The sequence below is a fragment of the Embiotoca jacksoni genome, unplaced genomic scaffold (assembly GCF_022577435.1).
Source record: "Embiotoca jacksoni isolate LCO1_2020_lvr unplaced genomic scaffold, fEmbJac1.0.p SCAF_4, whole genome shotgun sequence".
Taxonomy (NCBI): Eukaryota; Metazoa; Chordata; class Actinopteri; family Embiotocidae; genus Embiotoca; species Embiotoca jacksoni.
Window position 1 is genome coordinate 15,701,642 of NW_027185392.1, and position 20,303 is coordinate 15,721,944.

Sequence of the window (20,303 nt, forward strand, 5' to 3'; positions counted from 1 at the left end):
AAAACCAGCAAGATTATCGTGAGAACACATCTGTAAGAGTTCAATCATTTTTGGTGATAGTTTAATATTGTTAAGATCTACAAGCCTAAAAACAAATATCACAGTTTTACAACACAGAATGAAAAGTGGTCTTTATTTAGGAGAAACACAAAACATCAACCTCACAGTGCAGCTGCTTACAAAACAGCGTTGTTCATACCAAATGTTGCATAATATGACTTATTAACTGAATTGTCAAACATCGTATATGAATGAATATGAAATACAGCACATGTAACAGATACAGTGAGTTCGCTGTAAATATTGAAAACTACTCAAATGATGGGGATCAGTACACATTCAAATTGTGCTTTGTCCGTTATAAATAAGCTGATGCTGTCTGACAGAGTTGTACAATGGTCCACTGTAATCTGGTTTTCACATGATTTCACATAAGTACAAATTCATAAAAAATTTGCACCATTGAAGTATAAAAGTTAGCCATGTTGGGTCCTTCATTCTCTATTATGTCACTCTGCTTTGTTAGTGTAACAGTCTCCAAATCTGTTGCTCATTTGTTTTTGTTTTCCGTGTCATGTAATTACACGCAGAAAAACTCAAGCAAAACATGATTATTCCATCATGAGTACTTAAACCTTTTTTCACTATCACTATCAGAGGCACATCATTATTTCATGAAGAATTTTTTTTACATGTTTTTTTGCTTAAAGAAAGAAAGAAAAAGAAACAACCTTGAGATACATTTTCTGCCAATTGAGTAATCAATAAATAAACTTAATAATCTAACTTTATCCCTAACTAGCCCTAACCTTTGCCCTTCATGAGGTTCATCTGGCCTTTTAACGACTGCTGAAAGTGAAATGTAAAGTTCAGTTCAAGTATGAGTAACGTCAGCCGAAAAATAAAACTATAAAGAAAAATCTATATCTGAACTTTATAACCCCAAAATCCCATGTCATCTTACACAGTATTGTCCTGATTAATTTACACTTTGAGCTCAGGTGCCGTTTTCATTCAGGCTTCACAACTCATCAGGTACTAAGATTATGTTTTGGTTGTGCAACCTTCAGGTTAGGTGTCACGACACTGACACAGCATTGGAGAGCTTACATGAGTGTAAATAAAGACAAAAGAATTGCAGACCGAATGACTGCATAACAGACTTTCATCTGGCTCAGACCCTCGAGTTACAACAAACGGCTGGTTTGTAAAAATGTTGTTGTTGCAGGGCAGAAGCCCGTCTATGATATCGTGATGACAAAAAAACTGAAGTCAGACTTCCTATTAAACTGGTTCCCAGCATGTTTCCCTGAAATGTGTATAGTGTAAACAGCAGTGAGGCATCGACTGGTAACACACTGTCAGCTTTGACCTAAAGGTCCATTATTACATGCAGGTCTTTGATGATTTCATTTTATGATGAAATTGTTTAAAAAAAAAAAAGAAGTAAGCTTTTTAGATTAAATATGTAATAGGAGAGCTGCTTGAATAAAAAATAAAAAAAAAGCCATACATTTAAGATCGACACTCCACCCTGAAGGCCGTTATAATGCCAAGTTGGTGAAATATGGCTGCGACTCTGCATCACATGTGCAGGTTTCAAGAGAAATTCAGTTAGAAACTGTAAACTAAAATATTTCACACCCTCCCAATCAACTCGCCTCAGCCTTTCATCTGCCAGGCTCAAATTTTCTAATGGAGACGACATCAAGGAGAAAAATACATCTCTTTGGTCAGCATTGACACAATGCAGGGGATTTGTTTCCTTGCATCAAAGTCTGGAGAATTGGAGACAGACTCAAACTCTACTGCCACCTTGTGGTTGACCCGGGTCATGATGTGCTGGAGCTCCAACTCCCTTCCATATTTGCCAAACATCTCGCACAGTGACTGCATGAACCAGGACCCAGTCATAGTATTCCTCCAGGAGTAGTAGCCTGTGCATGGATGAATGATAGAATATGAGGTGTATCGATACAAGGTTTAGACAGGAAAAATTATATATGCAAAATGACCCGTGTTTAATATTGACCTGGGGCTGTGGAGAAGGCGTAGAGGAAGTCTGCTTCCACAGGGATCTTTGTCATGCCTTCTCCGCTGTCCGTTTCAATTCCTGCATCCAGATCAGTGCCTCTGCAAGCCTACTCAATGTGCACACAAATAAACAGGATGTGTTTACAGGATAGATATACCTGAGCAGAGCCCGAGGAGAGTTTGTGCTGGTGGACACATAGACAGACTCATGCAATACCTGGATGAAGAAGAGTTTGGGCTTTCCCACGAGCGACTTGCAGTGATCGCCGCGAAAAAGTGACGTCAGGTTCTTTAGCGCTATGGAGCCGTCTGTGCCGAAGAACACACCTTCATCTCCGTGACTCAACAGAACACAGATAAATGAGGCTGAGCCGCTGTGATCTTCCGTTGACGCTGGAAACCAAAGATGAAAAAAACCAAATGTACAGCGGACACATAATATGTAAAAGACGTCGAACAGTACAAGCCTTATGCGTGTGCGTGTATAGGTTGTGGGGTCATTTGTATGAGTTTTGCACTTTACTTACCAGCCTCTAACACCTGTTGCATCTGCTTGACTGACTGGTCATTGTGAACCTTCACTTTATATCCCAACTTTGTAAACACTTTCATTGCGTTGGCTGCATCTACGTCTGTACCGTTTCGCTGATTCATGCCTTAAAAGAAAGAAAACAATCAGAATAGTTCTGGTTACTTGAAGGCCACAAAGTAAACAGCACATTTAACTTTCTTTTTTCTTTACAGGCAAAAGACTAAAACACGTTTTCCATATGGATTTATCTGCAATACTTCATATGAAAAATGGTTTCATTGGTCTGTCTAATTTACGATGCTGTTGGTACACGGAGTATTTTGTTTACGTGTCACACAGCTGTTTGATTTGGGACAGCACAGGTGACATTTTCAGTTTCATGCGCATGAAGAGAAAACTATGTCAAACCTATAATCTGCAGTGACCTGATTTAAACTCCACCCATCTTTAACCTGAGCAGACGGCCAGAAACAAAAGTATGAAAGGACCAACACTGGTGTAAATAATACCTAATGAAGGTTGAATGTGATTTTCTTGTTCTTTATGTCACGCTGTCATGGCTTCATGGGACACTTGATTAGAGCCATTGTTAAGGTTCAGGTAACACATGGGCTTTTCCCACGGTGACAAACCTAATTCTACATTCACTTCATATCAGAGATACTTTTTTATCCACCGTAGTTTTCCACTTGTAAATAGAGCACACATCAACACCCAAGTTGTAATTATTACTGGGGGAGTCTAGTTTTTCTGAACGCTCCAATGTATCAATGACACTAAAAAGTGTCATTTTTCAGGTCCATTGTTAAAAGGTAATATGCCGAAATTGTAGTGCTTTAATAAAAAAAAATTTAAAAAAAAATACTGTACTTTTCAACCTCACACATCTGCAGTAAAAAAAATTAAATAAACTAGATAATACAGGATCAATTGCTGCTTCAGAGCAGATACCCCTGAAATCGATATTGTAGGGACAACTATTAGTGCTTTCGCTAAATAGTTACACAATAAGATGTTCGATAAATATTTATTACTAATGTGGATGTAATGACTAAAAGCAGGTCATGGCAAATAACAGACTGCTATTTTTGGAAGATTACATCACTTTACTGTAACGCAGCCTTTAAAACCGGTGAAAGACAACACTTATGCCATTGCATGATATTACGATAACCAAATTCTACGACCATATCTTGTCTCTTATCGCAATATATCAATATATTCCCCAGCGCTTCATCTGATGTTTACCTGACTCGTATGATGTACTTGCTCCTAAAACATTAACATATTTGTTGACTGATATTTGCTTTTCCAGTCCTGCTAGACAGGTTTTCGAAACACAAGTCTCACAGCTAGATAAGACCAACATACAGCGACTGTAATTCTCTATAAGAGCAGACTGAAGCTGCCTTCCCTGGCAGTCTTAGCAAAGGTCTTCTCAGACAGACATTAGAGGTTCTTTCAATATTAGCAGACACGACTCTTCAGTTTTTCAGGCTCACACCGTCCCTAAAAGGCAGGCAAGGACTGAGGCCAGCTGAAGCTTTCATACAGTATCTCCAAATACTGCAGACATAAAGCAGTTATATCCTCAGAGAAGCAATTCCAGGACATAGTCAAGCTTCACAAAATTATTATAGACACTCAAAGGACACATGACAGTTGCTGTAGTTGCTTTCTGTATCCTGGCATCCGAAAAAAAGACTACCAGAACATTCAAGTGCTTCGGCCATTAAATTATGCACAGAATGGTAATCCTCATGCACATAATCCTCTATAGTGGTGAAGAGGAACTCATTAAACAGTGGATGCCCATGTGGTATGCATCAGATCATACTGCAGGTCATGTGGGCGCCTGAACTTCCTGAGCAGCCGCTGAATTGTAATATGTTATTAAATGTAAGGATAAATACTTGTTCTCATTCTGTCTACAGCTAACACAGCCTGCCACAGAGCTAACCTGAACGTCTAATTAACTGGCATGGGATGCAGTTACAATGGTATCCACAGCAGTAAGTGTAAGTTGAGTCCCGTAGCTCACCGATCACCTCGTGAAGTGTAGATATGAGGTGACCGACCTGCTTTATTATACACCGAGATGACGAGCGTCAGAAGCAAAGCCTTACTCTGGCGCCAGCATTGGCCTTTTCTGTATGGAGTTCAAACCACTCCAGTGTACCTAACATAATGCAGTGAAATGATAAATTGTGACAAGGAGGGATAAACACCACAAATAATCCCCAACATAAACAGACACTTGTCAGCGGAGCAGACGGGTGAAAGGTGAGCCCTGCTGCCTGAGATTAAAACATCTGCACTCAAGTAGCATCCGCTCAAAACAGAAAGCTCCCAAGTAGAAAAACTCACATCCACCGACTGGAAACAATACAACAGGTAAAACAACTCATTTGGCCCCAAGTGAAAAGAAACAGGGTTGCAATAGGCTGGATTTTAAATCATTTCTGTTATCACATATATTTGATCTCGAGTTTGTTTTGTACAGATATGTATGTCAGAGAATAAAGTGACCACAGGCCAAACCAAATAAAACCAAACAATCACCTGTTCTTCTGTCAAAGTTCTTGTTGTTGATGATAACGCACTGGCCGATGCTGGGGAAGCTGAGGCTGTATCTGAAGCTGCGGGACTGGGCCTTGGCGTCCACGGGGACAGAGGAGGACGAAGACCCCGCTGACCTGGAGGACAGCAAACCAAAAGAGTTTAGACTTTATTAATCCCACAGTGGGGAAATTCGGTTGTTACAGCAGCATAGGAAAAAAAAAAAAAAAGGTACACATAATATGTAGTGTATTACAAACCGCATTGTTTATATACACTACATATTATGTGTAACCCGTGCGTACGATAATAAACATGCAGTAAGGAACGCTTTTACACGAGTAAAATAAGCGGCAGCTTCCTTGTGACTAACAGAATACGTCCAGTTTCCTGATTACTGTGCGCAGACTTAAAACAGGACAAAGCAGAGCTGCTGCAGATAAAACATGCTGACTGGCTAAATTAACTGACTCACTTCTGTCCATCGTCTCGCCTTGCGTCTGTAGAGTCCTCTCCAGGTCCACGTCCGTTTTCCGACATATTGTAGAGTCAGCAAAACTAAACGGTTGATAAAACAGTGAAATTACACGCCCTGTGAGATAAGCAGCAGCCCCAGCAGACAGCCGTGTTCAGACCAAACCGAGGACGTCGCACTAAGTGCTGCGCCTCGTAAACAAAGAAGATGATGTCATGCGCAGATTCGCTCGTTTTAACCGCCGTGACGTCCCGCGCGGGAGGCGACTCAGGGCAAAGACCTGTCTGATCGGATTACCAGTTAGGATTTTAGAAATACTCTTGTAAAATGTTGTTGCCTAATTGTAGACCCAAACCTGAAAATCCTTTATTTCTAACCTCTTTATTTGAATTTGTATATCCTTTTTTTTTTTTTTTTAAACACCAGAAATAAAATATAAAACTGAATTAAAACTGAAAGCAGTGATAACGGGCCCTCCCACGCTGAAGTGAATATCCCTGTTTAAAGTTGCTATTTTTGTCTCGTTTCCTGTCTCCAGCAGGGGGCGCTACGACTGTGACGGAATATTACTATCAGGTGAAATTAGGTGTCGGAGCTGCAGTTGAGGAGGCGTGGCGAGACGTTTGGCCACGCCCACTCACAAAACACATCCGACACGAAACGTGTCACACACATCCCGGATCGTTGTCTCACCACGCCGGATGTGTGTGACGCGTTTCGTGAGGTTTCAAGCATCCTTTGACCTTAAACATCAACTTCCTGTGTCACAGCCAGACCTCAAACTTTGCCGCATCGTCACGGCGACGCCCATTGACAAAATACTTATATATATCATCAACTACATGTTTTATGTTATTGTGACCCGACTTTACGTTCATGTGATCAACCAGCTCCACGTAGAACGTGAAAGTGTCATTTCCAGTGTCCACCAGGGGGCGCTATGACTCAATATTACCACACGGGGGTCTTCAGGGCTCTTTATCATACCTGTGATGTTTGGAGACGGTCGGTCCATGTACATAAGATTTAAAGCAACTCGTAGTTTCATATGGCGAGGCCCTCAAAATGGCCGCCACTTTACAAGCACATGTATAGACGAAAACGAATTATTTCTATGAATGTAGGTAAATGTGGCCGCCGGGGCATGTCTTTAGGGGGCGCCGGCGAGCCATTCGGCCGCGCCCACTCGCGACTCCACTAGAATATGACATTTTTCATCGGGAGACGTGTGTATCCACTTTCATGAGTTTTTGAATATGACAAAGCCTCCAAAAAGGCAGTTTTTTTGCGGAGAAAAATAAAGAACGAGAATAATAATTTTACGAATAACAATAGGGCTTTCGCACCTTCGGTGCTCGGGCCCTAATTACCTCATCCCGACAGCAGCTACATGCTGTGTCAAGACCCTCCATACAGTGCCACGAGGAACACACTTGTGACTGAACTTTTTTTGAAAGAGGCCCTGCTTCTGTTTCCACTAATGTGTCAAAAGATTTATGGTTGTTTTTATTTTTCAGTGATTGAATGTTTTTCTTAAAGTCATCTTTCTGTCATCAGAAGGCACCAGCTGAACCGTCATGTGGTCACAGGGTTATGAGAAGTTGGTGCACAACACTGTGACTTGACATGTGACTTCCTCAGACAAAAAAACGTGTATCTGTTCTGGAGACACGTCTTAAAACTAAAGGTGATGAAGCATTTTCAGTCAGAGCCCCCAATTTATGGAACGAGCTGCCTGAGGGCCTAAAGTTTACAGAGTCAGTGACATCTTTTAAGTCTCTTCTTGAAACATACTTTTATTCGGAGAGCCTTTGCTGATTCTAGATGATTTAAGTGATCAATTCTTATTAGGGCCCGAGCACCGATGGTGCGAAAGCCCTAAACAGACGCCCCGGCTGCTACATTTACCTACTGTACATGCACGAAATTCCGTGGACATGTGTATCACACCGAGATGTACAAAAAAGTTCTGATGCACCATTATGTCAACTCAACAGGAAGTCCGCCATTTTGAATTTAGTTGCCATTTTTGGTGATTCACACATGTTGTACTTTAACAAACTCCTCCTACAGACTTCGTCGGACCGACTTGAAATTTAGTCTGTGCAATCTTAACATGTTTGGAATTAAAAGTTATCAAAATAATTTGTTTTCATCGATCGGTGTGCCCGTGGCATGTCGTCCAAAAAGTGACCCAAAAATGACTTAATAGAGTATGATTTTTTTTTTTTAAAGTAATAACAAAGGGGGGCTTGAACACCCAAACATTATTGCTGAGAGGCATCACTGCTACCCACTACACCATCAATCTTCCCACAAATTAGTCTGCATTGTAACAAATCTTTGGCTCACTGCAACCTATAACTCCACTGTCCACAAATATTCATTCAAATGCGACCAAAATTGCCGCAGACATTCTTTGGATAGTAGATACACGTGTTTCTAAGGGGGTCTGCAGTGATATTGAATATCTTCCTGTAATGTGTAGTGTATGCAAAACTTTTTCAATTTCTCCAAACGTTTCCACTTCACTGAAAGTTGAATCACCATCAACAGGCCGAGGTGGAATCTGAACCATTAATAGCATCCTTGGTGAAGGAGAATCTTTTACCTGTTGAGTTAACCAGACTGTTGGCTGTGCTTAGAGCAGTTGCCTCACAGTGAGAAGTAACTGGGTTCAATCCCCAATTCAATTGTGTGGTTAAGACTTGTTAGAATTCACTTGTTTTAACGGCTTATTTTATGTGAAGCACTTTGTAACTGAAGTTTAGAAAAGTGCTATACAAATAAAGTTTATTATTATTATTATTATTATTACATTGTTCAAGTAAAAATAGTTCTCCTCCTAGAGAAAATACTGACTCTTAAAGTCTAGTTTACCCGACAATCTCTAGTAAGACATGTTTCCATGGTAACCAGAAGTGGGAAAATATTGACACAAGTACTGTAATTAGGTAACTATTGTAGACTTAACTACAAAAGAGAAGAAAAGGTAGTCAAACAGGAGCAGCTCTACTTTAACAACATTTAAATGCTGCAGAGACGCTATACTGTACTCTTAATTCTACATCTTTCTTTCTAACTACTTTTCTTAGGTATAGGCCACCCATACAGTAGTTCAAACAGTTAAAAAAAAAAATAAAAGCCTTCTTTGAAAATTGTATTAACCAGTATAAACCATTTTGTGATACTTTGTTGGAAAAATGAATGACACCACAGACAGGCACATAATCTCCATTCAGACTTTAATACAGTCTAACACAATCCTCAAAAAAAACAACTGCGTTAAAGGACAGAAAAGGTGAAAAGTTTGCTCAGAATTGCAAGTCAATACATACTGTATTTTTTTTTTACAAATGCTGAGCACGACAGGACACAAGGTTTGTCCATAACGGACTCACACAACAACAAACTGTTCAGTAGCCAACATCCAAAGCTGATTATTTATTAGTCGAATAAAGTTTGAAATCACTCATGTTGTACTAAAGTGCAAGAACACCGTCAGTCTCTTTTTAGGAAATGTAAGACGTTGCACTGTGGACAGTGGCAGTTTCCACAGTGCAGGTTAAACATCATAGATGGAAACAATTAAAGGGATTTAAAAAAAAGAAAAGAAAAAAGAAAAAGGGAGATCCTTAAGAAAAAAAGTAGGTAGAATGGTAGGGCTACACAATTAAAACCGTTGCTCAAAAAAACAAAACAAGGTTGTTTAACAAAAAGACTGAGAGGACAGAGAGAAACCTTTTAACCCGCTCTGTAAAAAATGCAGTGAATCATCTATTTAAATGGTGCATAATGCAACAGTTGAAGGTCGTAAGGAATCTTGTCGGTCAAAAACAAATTATAATCATTTAAAACAAAGCTATAATTGGTGGCTCATTGGAACATGAAGCATTCAGCTTAGACAGGGAATCTGTATCAAGTTCTGAGTGAACAAAAAAGACAAAAGAAAAAAAAATGAATTAAAAGTGCATCATCGCCTTTAACCAGTTAATACCACAATTACAATTACTTCACTATTTAATATATTTACAAACAAATATTCGCAACATTAGGTTTTGTCATCATATTTTTGAGTGTTCTTAGTTTAAGTACACTTGAATATAAAATGAAATTTTTTTATTTTCATCACCCACACACTCCTTCCACTCACAACAAACAACAACGGAGACAAACGCAAAGATGGAGTTCAGTTTTTTTTGCAGCTTTATAGTGTTCGTGCTTTGCGCTGCCCCCAGTGCCACGTGTATCGGCAGAGGCACTGTTATTGTTGACTGCTCAGAATCAACACTCTCAGCACGCAAACACCACAATATCTGTTATCAAGGTTAAAGCTATGATCAATATGGTTGGAGGAAACACTTCATGTTTCACACATCATCAAGCCAGTAGAAATCTGCACACAGATCAGTGACAATTTAGAGCACAGCTCTCCTGTTTAAATGTAATCTCAACTTCACATGAATAATCTCAACATTTACTCTGAATTGAAATGGTTGATGTTAGTTAGAAAAATACATCTGAATTTCATGTACTTGGGAGAAGCAGGGTAGACTTTCTAAAACAATTTATGTTAAATATATTTTTAGTAAATTTATTACATTATATCAAACAACATCATCTGATCTAACCGGGCTTGTGCGCTCCATGACCCAAAGGGCAACAGCTACACACTTTAAAATAAACTGTGGAAGGAAAAACAGACCAAAAAAAAAACCAACAAAAAAACATGGTTACACATGTTTTTCCTCCCACTGCTGGTAATAGTGCTATTGGTATTTTCATTGGTACCAACACAAATTTGTTTGGTGACACTGCTTCATTTAGTGTGATGTTCAATATGTTACCATATACGTGTATCAACATTAATGTGGTACACACAGAAATGTCATTCTTCCTACATAAGAACGAAAGAATAGAAAAAGGAAATGTCATTACTTAAGAGGGAAAAATGTAAAAAATAAAAGCCTACCAACATAATATATAGAAAGACACGTAGCCATTGAAGACACACATTAAGGGATTCTTAAAATGACCAAACCGGAATTTATCAGGCCAATGTGAGGAGCAGCATACACATTATACCGTACTATTACGTATTTTAAGTATTGGTGGGGAAACAAAACTCACAAACCGATTTTGAAATGGACAAGTTGAATGCAAAAATTATAACAAGGCTCATTTGTAGATATAATATTCCTCCAGAGTTGTTGTTTCACTTTAGGGAATAAAGTAGCACCACAAATCACCATAAATTCAAAGGCAAACTCTGTATCATGTTTTTGTAACTGCTGAAAAATACCCCAAAAAATACCATTAATTCCTTGGATGAGATTTTTGTTTTTAATCTAGAAACCGCTGAAGCCCAAACTGATGGTCTGAAAGTGGTATCATGAATATTTACTGTGTGAACAATTAAAAACGCTGGGTATGATTCAACTTTGACTTCCAGTGTTAGGGTAACTGCAATCAATTCATTGCAAATGAATCCAAATCATGACTGCATAAACAAATTAATAAATCACATGGTTGCTAGTGGCTAAGCAAAGATTGTTCAAATCAGAAGTTGTATATTGGAAGCTGTCTTCTGGATGCCTCTGACAATTGTTTGTCCAAAGAAAATAAAAAATGTCGTCACTAGAACCTCCAGCTAAACGCAACTCAGAAGGTGGATCACAGAACCCCGGACTGGAAACAAGCAGTGGATCAAGATAAACATCGGTGTTTGACAGGCAGTGAGTTTGAGCACTGACCAGCTGCTCTGTTCCTACAACGCTTCATGAGCATCATGTCTACTTTGAGGATGAAGTCCAGCTGACATGGATCCTGCTGGAAGTTGGGGAGCTGAAGGGGCTGACCAGGTGAAGCTACGGCCATTGAGGCGAGGACGATGTCAGGCTTGATTCTCTACTTCATCTGATATAGGCGAGGGTTCCTCTTACCATCGTCTCATTTGTACACCTTTGTGGGGAAGTGATGCTGTGATCAGAAGATGTCAGGACACATGTCCCAGCTCCCTTGGTCCTTGGCCTCCCAGTAACCACCCTTGTAGACGTGCAGCGTCTCTCCGGATACAGGGTCGTCGATCTTCTCAAACCACAGTGCTTGGTAGTTGTCTGGATGGGCGCCTGAAGAAAGAGGACATCTTTTACTAAGGAGCAGCTTTAGAGTGAGTGATGTGAGGGTTCAGAAGCGACTCAGCCGTGATATCATGCTTAAGTTAAGCTGACACTCTCAGACATCTGCCGGAAAGATAAACACATCAAATGTGATCAATCGCTTGGTCTTCAGAGGAACCTTATTCAAACAAAATGCAGGAAGCAGATAATGATGAGCAGTCGATGAAAACGCCAACCTTCTCCTTTATCATCTGTCTGCATGGAGAGAACATGGTTCACGACTACTGCACTAACTGCCCAAAGTATGCTGATCGCCTACAAGTCCAGACCAAGTTTAGATCAAATTTGATCCGGTTAGATTTGGTTTCAAATCGCAATTCTGCGCATGACATAACTACGTCCTGTCCTCGTCATCTACGTGGGCTGCGTCTTCCTATACTTGAAGCTGATTGGTTTGTAGACAGGCGTGTGTCTGGCGTGTTGGCAATTCAGCCGGTAACCTTTTCAGTTTGAATGGAGAACAATGAATCAACCGATTCATTTCGTTGCCACAATAATTTTGCTATAATGGCATTACTAAAGCACAAGTTACAAGTCTCAGCAGTTTTATATTCATTTTCAAGCTGACTGTTTATTTCTTGATGAAACCAAACCATAATTAAATACTTTCAGTTTTACTTCTCTTTCGAATCCGTTTCTTTTTCTGTGGTTTAATGGTTGAAGGTAGCGTGTCTCAACTTCCTGTTATTGGTCCGAACGTTAGAACCATCTAGAAAGTGTTTTCAAACTACAAACAAACCAAATGATTGTTTAGTTTGATGTGGAGCAAGACCCCCTCTTCCGGTGGCCCGGACTAAACTGGAAGTCAGAAGGTCCGGACCAAACAAGGTATGTGTGAGAGCACATTAAAATATTTTATTACTACATTTATTGTGCAAATTCTAAATTGATCTACAGCTAGTCTGTGACATTAGAGAGCAGGACTGTTGTTACTTGCTTTTGGCTGGAGCTCCATAAGGACCTTCCTTGCCTTCCACTAAGAGACAGCGAGTTGTAAAGGATGTACAGAGGAACATGAAGGAAGGTGAACAGGGGTTTTCTAATCTGGATTCTACTAAATGACTAGAACGTTTGACAGAATTGCTGTATGTTTTATATTATATTCAGAATACTTGCTTAGATAAGGGAAGACTGACGGTCCATAAGGGGCTGAAAACAAAAAAGAATGAAGGATGATTCTTTGTTAAGACATGAAAGAATGGGTATGATGTGAAAAAAGAACAATGAAATTGTAAGGAACTACTTGCATGCAACAGGTGTATGAGGGGAAGAGTCCTCTGTGTCAGCTGAGCAAACCCCAGCACAAAGAAAAGATGTCAATCCACAAATCAAACACTATCCCAAATCCACACAGATTCGCTCATTTACATTTTAAAGGTGCCATGTGTTGCATCTTAGGCAATATATTCTTGTCAAAAATACAATGACAATTTAATAGCCTAATTGTAAAGACAAGACCAGAAACCAGTTTTTGATCTCATATGCAACTACCTGTTGTCTGCGATAAACATTTTGATAGGAGGAAAATGGCAGTGTTGAATCTGTGCCACAAATAATTAAGGCAATCCCGAAGGCAAAAAGGGAGTTCAACCTGGTACTAGCCAGGTGTACCTGAGGAAGTGACCAATGAGTGTATATCAGCACTTGTTTGAGGAGGTGTAAAGTCATTATCATTGAGAAATAAGCCTGTCGTTCCTTACTTCTCTGTATAAATGAACACGAAGCACCCTTAAAAGTTCACTTTATGTTAAACTGTAAAATGATACTTGCTTTCATCAGAAACCTCACTTGCTTCTGTGCCAGTCTCTTGTGCATCAGCTACATGGAACAGACATGGATGAAGGGAAGTTAAAATGTAAATGATCTGTTATTAAGATGACGTTGAGGATATCTAGCACCTTGATAATACACACAAAAACATGTTGTATGTGTGTTTTTGATTTCCAGAGCCGATATAAAGAGTAGATGAAGCGTGAGAAAAGACTAAGAGAAGAGTACTTGCTTTTTAAAGGCGAGTCATTGATTGAATCCTCAGTGATAGCTTAGGGGTTGAGACAGGGATAAGCACGCAAGGAATACCAAGACAGACAAAGTGGACAGAAGATGAGAAACATTGGACAGAAACACACAACAAACAGATAAACTCCAAAACAAAGCTCCTTTCTTTCGTCTCCTACCTTCTTCGGGGGAGCTGACTGCTTTAACAGCTTCTCTCTCTCTTTCTCGACGGGCGGTGCGCTGTTTTTCCTCTAGCCTCTGTTTCTCTGCGTTAGCCTCGTCCCAGCGGCCGTCCTCCATTAACCGCTGGTCGGGGCGTCGCCGACTGTCTGTTGGCGCCATTCCATCTTCAGGCTCATTAAGTGTCAAGGCCAGCGAGGAGAAGAAGTACATGTTTTCAGCTCCGTCGCTGCAAAGTCAACACAATGACATATCAGAGGGACAAAGCAGCACTTTACAAAGGCGTAAAAATGTTGATATTGATATATTTTTAATTATCCCCAACATCTTTTCCTGTATTAAGTTCAGCAAAATAAAAAAAATTCATATCAGCGCATATTGGCCAACCTACCATATACGCCAATATATCTGTGATAGGCCAATATTGGCCGGTCAATATATTGGTCAAGATCTAATTTCCTCTTTTTCAATATCTCCAATCCGCCATTAAACAAACACTTACGGTAAAGGGTTCTTCCTCCAGATTTCTTTGGCTTTAAGGGTCTGATAGACAGTCCTCTGTTTGCCTTCGGTGCCATTCTCGCCTTTACTGCTCTGCATTATCCTGGAAAACTCAATCTTCTCGTCCCATGTTCCTGATAGCACGTAATGGGCCTTTCCATCCTTATCCGTCACAACTCCTGTCACCTGAGAGTAAAGCACAGGTATCAGATAAGAGTGTGATCAAAGTGCCTACAGTAGTTAGTAGAGGGGATCACCGTCTGATATTGGAGGAAAGAGGCAGTTGAATCAGTCACAGTGTAAAAAAAAAAACAAGAAACAAAAAACACAAATTTGTTGTTACAAACATTAAACATTTTATTTTAAATCAGTCACATAATATACTGCATTACTTCCCACTAGGGAGCATTGAGCTCAGATCAGTAGAGAGTGATGATACTAACTCCTCCCTGCTTGGGAAAAGCTAGGCATAGAGTTAAGTTCTTGTCCCTATACAGATATCACCAGGTTTTGGCAACAATTTTAAAATAAACAAAAAGCTACCTCCTTGGTGTATGTACTTAGCATCACTCTTGAAAAAATATGTTACTCGGGGCCCAACAAGGCCCAAATGTTTTTATTGATGAAAGGAAGGAACAGAGAAACCCACCTTTCTTGGTACATCTCTGGAGAAGTAACTGTAGGGAGCAAACTTGAGGTGGCAGCGATCTCCTGTGTTGTGGTTCACCACATCTATCTCCCCTGACTGGTGAGATAAGGAGAGAAAATGTTTTGCTGTTTAAAATCTACAGGATTAATAAACTTGCCCAATACGTTAATAATACCGTTAATCTCTCAGATTTAAGTTACCTGATCAATCCACAGTTTCCCAACAATAATGTTGTGTACTGTTGTAGTGACTTTTTTCCAAGAGTAGTGATTGTTGCTCTTCTCAAATAAACACTGAATAGAACCTGGTGAAACAGGAAGATAATGTTACATTTTTATCCTGCTAAACTTAAATGTATCATGCATACTGAAGATTGAGAGTGAAATAGGCAATTATTTTATAATGTGCAGACTGACGGTAAATAAAAACATGTTGGTAAGTAACAATAACCCAAGAATTAGCAGAAATTATTTTTCTTCCATGTTGTAATTGTTTTTTCAGTCTGTTGTTATATATACACACACACACTCACCGAGGGGCATGATGGAGAGATATTTTCCTCTAAACTTGCTGGCCAGGGCGATCTCCTGTCTGAGGGTCCAGCCCTTTTCAGAGATGGCATGGTGAGCTGCAGCAGGTGGGTGGTGACTCACCTGAGAAAAAAGTGAGCGCAGTAAGGAGGGAGAAGGAGTGAAAAATTTCAAAATATGCTCACTGTAATTATTTGATGGCTTGGAGCTATTTAAGAAAAATACACATGCTTACATTAACATACTTCAAGTATGTTTGGAATGGAAGCAGGTAAAATCTGAATATAGATCTAAAACTAGTTCAGTCAACTAGAGCCTGTAAAGTCTTTTTAAATGTGTCACGCAGACTATTTTCATGTTAAAGGTCAATTATTTTACACTAATGTAGTGTTATAATTTGAAGTCCTGATATCCATAAGAAGATAATGTTGCGGTTAAGTTCCCAAAAACATCTCAGCGTAGTTTTACATCTCCTTTCTTCAGCTTCTCTTTGTGGCTCTACCAAGAACTGGCTGTTTTGTATCTTTAAGGCTTATTATTATCAATGGAAATCATAATTTAAACAATATTGGACCTTTAAGATGTTTTTTTTTTCCACATACCTGTTCACAAAGAGAGCGGTAACCACACTCTCTGAGTCGATCAAGCTCAAAGGTTTCTCCCAGCAGAGGATTGAAGGGCTTTCCTGTGCGGTGGACGGTGGTGGAGTAGGAGGACACCGTGAACGCTGCCACATAACACATCTGCTCCAGAGAGCTCTGACATTTGGCAGCCTTATCCAGGAGTTCATAGTACTCCAGGTCTTCAGATAGACGTTGCAGCATTGACAAGGGCTCATTGAAATTCACCTAGAAGGTACAAAGTCACAGAGAGAGGTCTGATCACTTCTGATTATTTTCACAAGGAAAATCCACTTGGATGACAATAAGTGTGCAGCTTCCTTACAGGCATCGGTATCTTTGAGAGTTCCTTTCCAATACAGTTCTTCATGATGCTCCACAGATTGAGGTAATAGTTGGGTTTGTCAGGGATACGAGTTCGTCTTTGTTTTACTGGCACCAGCTCAAGAGGCTGTGGAGACTCCAGATTGGATGCCAAGGACAGTTCATCAAACTGGTGGAGGAAAAAGGAAAACGTCCTTTAGGGGTATATTGACAAGTTGATACAAATCAGAGCTCAACGACAAAAACAAACTCATCAACACACATTTACTGACTGATCGTCCATCCCAATCTCACTGCTGAGGCCACTGACGTTGCTGCCAGATCTCCTAAAGAACAGAGAAACGAGTAGGCAGAAAAATAAAAAAATAAAAAACACAATGAGAGAAACTAAAAAAAAAAGAAAAAAAAGAAGGCTCGCATTCAAAGATAAAATGACATTTGAAAAAGAAAGCTAGTAACCTGTGATACTTGGGGTCAGCGGGGACGGTAATAAACTCTGCGGGGTCTTCCATCGCATCAAAGAACTCATTGTCATCATCCTCGTCACTGGCATCACCTTTTCCTGAGACACCACCTGAAAAGAAGAAACAAAGTGGAAGAATAAATGACAGAAAGGCTTGACAGTTGATCGGTGGGGGTATGTGGCACAGCAAAATAACATCAGGAGTCCAAAGACCGAAGTCCAGTTGAAGTTGAGAGCTGTACCTTTGCTGCCTAAGGTGAGACTGCTGAATGAAGGAGGAAGAACTGTAGCTCCTCTGAAAGCGCGTTCCAAGTGGTTGTGCTGTTTGGCCAGCTGCTCCAGAGTCTCCTCCAGACGTATCCTCTGGTCTCTTTCAGTCTGTAAGGCCTTCTGCCAGCGCTTACTGTGGTTCTGGGCCAGCGAGAGGAAGTCTCGACATGCCTTGGGGGGGGGGGGCATTGTGCAAACAAAAGAGCAACATATCAGAAACAGACTAAGCAGCAGTGATGTGTGCTCCTCTCTGATGACCACTTGGGAAAACTTACATTGATCATGGCATTAGAGGTGATTCGGAACAGTGTGGCCCTCTCTGTGACTTGTCGGATCTTATCCCCCATCTCCCCTCCAACACGGATCCCCTCCAGTTCTGATAAAGACCTGAGTTTGTGGCATAAAAAAAAATAATCAATAAACACATAAACAAACCAACAAAATATATTACTGTGTTAGTGGGGCGTGGTTGTGGGTCAGCTGCAGGAGGGACTGATTGGGGGTGTTGTTCAGGGAAAGGTGCCAGGGAGAGAGTTAATTAGCGCAGGTGCTTTGTATTACTGATCTCTCTCTCCACATATATCAGCAGTAGCATGTCAGACGGCTGACTCCTGGGGACGCAGAGCAGCAGGGTGGCTGCAGACCTGCCGTTGGTCCCATGTGCTCTCCTGCCGTGCTTCTGAGCACATGGGACTGAGAGTGTTTTGTTGTTGAAATAAACACATTTGGCAGTACTTCAGCTGTTGTATGTGTCTCTGTGCTGAGGGAACCCATGGAAGTAACAGATGTGTGTTACAATTACCATAATTAATCTTTTCCTGTTGGGTGAACAATACCTTTGGAGGGCAGACCCATGCTTGACAATGAGGTCGTTACAGGTGGTAAGGTCCTCCACTTTGCTGCCGAGAGTGCGTAATGTGGATTGGACTTCTGAGTTTCGACAGCCTCCACCCTGTCCTGGAGTGGGGGGGACTGCAGGACAATCATCACCTGAGTCATCTGAGGAAGAGGACAGGGAGGATGCTAAATTACCACAAACACAGATATGTCACAGGAAGTTTGCACACAAAGAAATACACACATTTGTTTCTTCTTTATAAGCTACACAGATTTTACGCAATTCATTTTACTATTATGTCTCCTGCATTCTCCAACTACTGTTTGCTTCCCTCTCACCAGATTCAGCCTGCATGCGGACAGCCTTCGCCTTGGCAAGCTCCAGAGCAGTGATCCATCGCTGACGCTCCACTTCTGAGCTGGCCTTTAGGTGATAGGTCTGCGCTCCTCCGTTGGAAATGACAAAATTGCACGAGTCCTCCACAGCAATGTTGGCTGTGGCCAAGTTGATGGTGCCTCGGCATGTGTGACCCATCTCCGCCTGGGTCCTTGGGACGGACAGAATGAAGAAAGTCAGATGCTGAGTTGTTAAACCCCTATTCTGTTAGATTAGATATTCTCATGCCACGTCAGTCTGTGGAACTTTATTTGCTGCAATCAGAGAGAAGACAGCTCTACTTAAATGTTAATACATTTGTACCGCTCATTCAAATTAAGTTAAAAAAAGACAGGGATCCCTGTGAAACTTGCAAGTTTCAGCCTGTAGGTTGCTAACTTGGAGGTTGTTTCTGTCGTTTCCCCTCAGCAATGGGGATTTTGAATACAGTAACACATAGATAGTGGAAGAGGAGCCAGCCAACGGCAGGTTAATACTCACAGCTTACATGTGGTGAGCCTGACAAGGTACCACCACATACCTTTGAGCCAGGGGTAACCATGTAAATTCATTGCACATCATTACAGTTTCAGTAATATTTAGCATAACTCACCTATAGTAAGACAGCAGTCCATTACTGAGAACAAACCAGCGTCTCTGGTAACCTTTGATGTAGTTAGTCCACTTGAAAAGCCAACCCTTGTACGTGTCCCCAGGGGTTGGAGTAGGGGGCTTCGGCTCCGACATCACAACAGCCTTTGGTTTCAATGGGTGAGGTTAGAGCCTGTGGAATAAAAAAACGTAATTGAGATTGGCAATAATATTCTTTTGTTGCACACATTACTATCCAGTCTGCCTAATGGAAAAGGTTTTACAATCCAATAAAATGGATTGTTAATGTCTGAACTTCGTAAACCGAATCAAACGTTTATGATGTCACACTACAGTTATTACAGAATGTCTTCATCAATCACAGCCGAAGTAAGATACAAGAATATGTTGGTTTTAACTTTCTGGTTATTGAAGTTAGAAGATAATTAATTAACATCAACAAACACTGATAACTATAATCGTGAATTAAAGCAATCCAAAGTCCTCGAGTATGAACCCGATATTACCACCGGTACCAGATTTGTTTAAGTAATGTCTTTGCCGTAGTTTTCATCTTCTAAACACAACAAAACAACCCGTCGAGGAGCGCTGACATGACACCTAATAATCTGTTGATCTGACGGCGGGTTTACTGCGTTTGACAGGCAACCGACGAAGCTTTAGAAAACACAGCTCATAATCGCTAATAGTCGGCTTAACCTACTGGTTATCTGCCAGGATGACAACCAAGCGCCAAGTAAACACAGCCTGTGAACTGTGAGGGATGTTACACCGAGGAACAAGATGCCAATTCACCACATCAAAGCTCCTTAAAACTCTGTCCGTCACTAAGCTCGCTGCTAGCTAAACAACAGGAAGCTGGGAAACAAGCTGACACGTCGCAGACGATCGTTCCCTGCGGCGCCGCTGTCAGTCTTTATTTGACCGATATATTAATGGGGACACGTGAAGACGCGATCACGTATACCTGCCGTGCAACACTTACCTGTCGATGTGCATGTCGTGTTAGACGAAGCGACGTTAGCACGCGAGTGATAGTTCCGCTAGCTGCTTAGCTACAGGTTGTGCTACCGAATAGTGTCCGACCAGCTCATTCCGTCAACTTTAGTTCCGCTGAAGAGTGGCAACATACTAAAACTACCCAAAACAACAACAACAACAGCA

General features: G+C 40.8%; 2 protein-coding genes across 6 annotated transcripts; both read right to left on the bottom strand.

The window, feature by feature from the left end:
- Nucleotides 1–114: 114 nt before the first annotated feature.
- casp3a (caspase 3, apoptosis-related cysteine peptidase a) lies at nucleotides 115–5,786 on the bottom strand. The gene is made up of 6 exons (XM_069167681.1): nucleotides 5,601–5,786; nucleotides 5,129–5,262; nucleotides 2,562–2,690; nucleotides 2,252–2,427; nucleotides 2,033–2,141; nucleotides 115–1,937 (listed from the first exon to the last, which is right to left on the bottom strand). Exons 1-6 carry the CDS (start codon nucleotides 5,663–5,665, stop codon nucleotides 1,708–1,710), a joined length of 843 nt encoding a protein of 280 aa, XP_069023782.1. The 5' UTR covers nucleotides 5,666–5,786; the 3' UTR covers nucleotides 115–1,707.
- Nucleotides 5,787–8,828: 3,042 nt separating this feature from the next.
- LOC138209010 (oxysterol-binding protein 1-like) lies at nucleotides 8,829–20,206 on the bottom strand. Of its 5 annotated transcripts, none has more exons than XM_069167312.1 (18): nucleotides 20,125–20,206; nucleotides 19,141–19,311; nucleotides 18,491–18,699; nucleotides 18,151–18,313; nucleotides 17,590–17,701; nucleotides 17,287–17,485; nucleotides 17,041–17,155; nucleotides 16,844–16,907; nucleotides 16,583–16,750; nucleotides 16,240–16,485; nucleotides 15,640–15,760; nucleotides 15,308–15,411; nucleotides 15,108–15,203; nucleotides 14,460–14,644; nucleotides 13,957–14,186; nucleotides 13,782–13,820; nucleotides 13,550–13,597; nucleotides 8,829–11,728 (listed from the first exon to the last, which is right to left on the bottom strand). In XM_069167312.1, exons 2-18 carry the CDS (start codon nucleotides 19,272–19,274, stop codon nucleotides 11,586–11,588), a joined length of 2,376 nt encoding a protein of 791 aa, XP_069023413.1. In that variant the 5' UTR covers nucleotides 19,275–19,311; nucleotides 20,125–20,206; the 3' UTR covers nucleotides 8,829–11,585. The 5 variants fall into 5 exon arrangements, with proteins under 5 accessions (XP_069023413.1, XP_069023415.1, XP_069023416.1 ...); XM_069167314.1 differs by lacking the exon at nucleotides 20,125–20,206 and adding an exon at nucleotides 19,843–19,948; XM_069167315.1 differs by lacking the exon at nucleotides 13,782–13,820.
- Between the last annotated feature and the right edge of the window lie 97 nt (nucleotides 20,207–20,303).

Coding starts and splice junctions, on each gene's coding strand:
- LOC138209010 (XM_069167312.1), bottom strand. CDS start 19,274: ATGTCGGAGCCGAAGCCCCCTACTCCAACCCCTGGGGACACGTACAAG. Junction 18,700..19,140: donor GGACTGCTGTCTTACTATAG/GTGAGTTATGCT, acceptor GTCCGTCCCAAG/GACCCAGGCGGAGATGGGTC. Junction 17,486..17,589: donor CCTCTAATGCCATGATCAAT/GTAAGTTTTCCC, acceptor CCCCCCCCCAAG/GCATGTCGAGACTTCCTCTC.
- casp3a (XM_069167681.1), bottom strand. CDS start 5,665: ATGTCGGAAAACGGACGTGGACCTGGAGAGGACTCTACAGACGCAAGG. Junction 2,691..5,128: donor GAACTTTGACAGAAGAACAG/GTGATTGTTTGG, acceptor CTTTCTTTTAAG/GCATGAATCAGCGAAACGGT. Junction 2,428..2,561: donor GCAACAGGTGTTAGAGGCTG/GTAAGTAAAGTG, acceptor TTTGGTTTCCAG/CGTCAACGGAAGATCACAGC.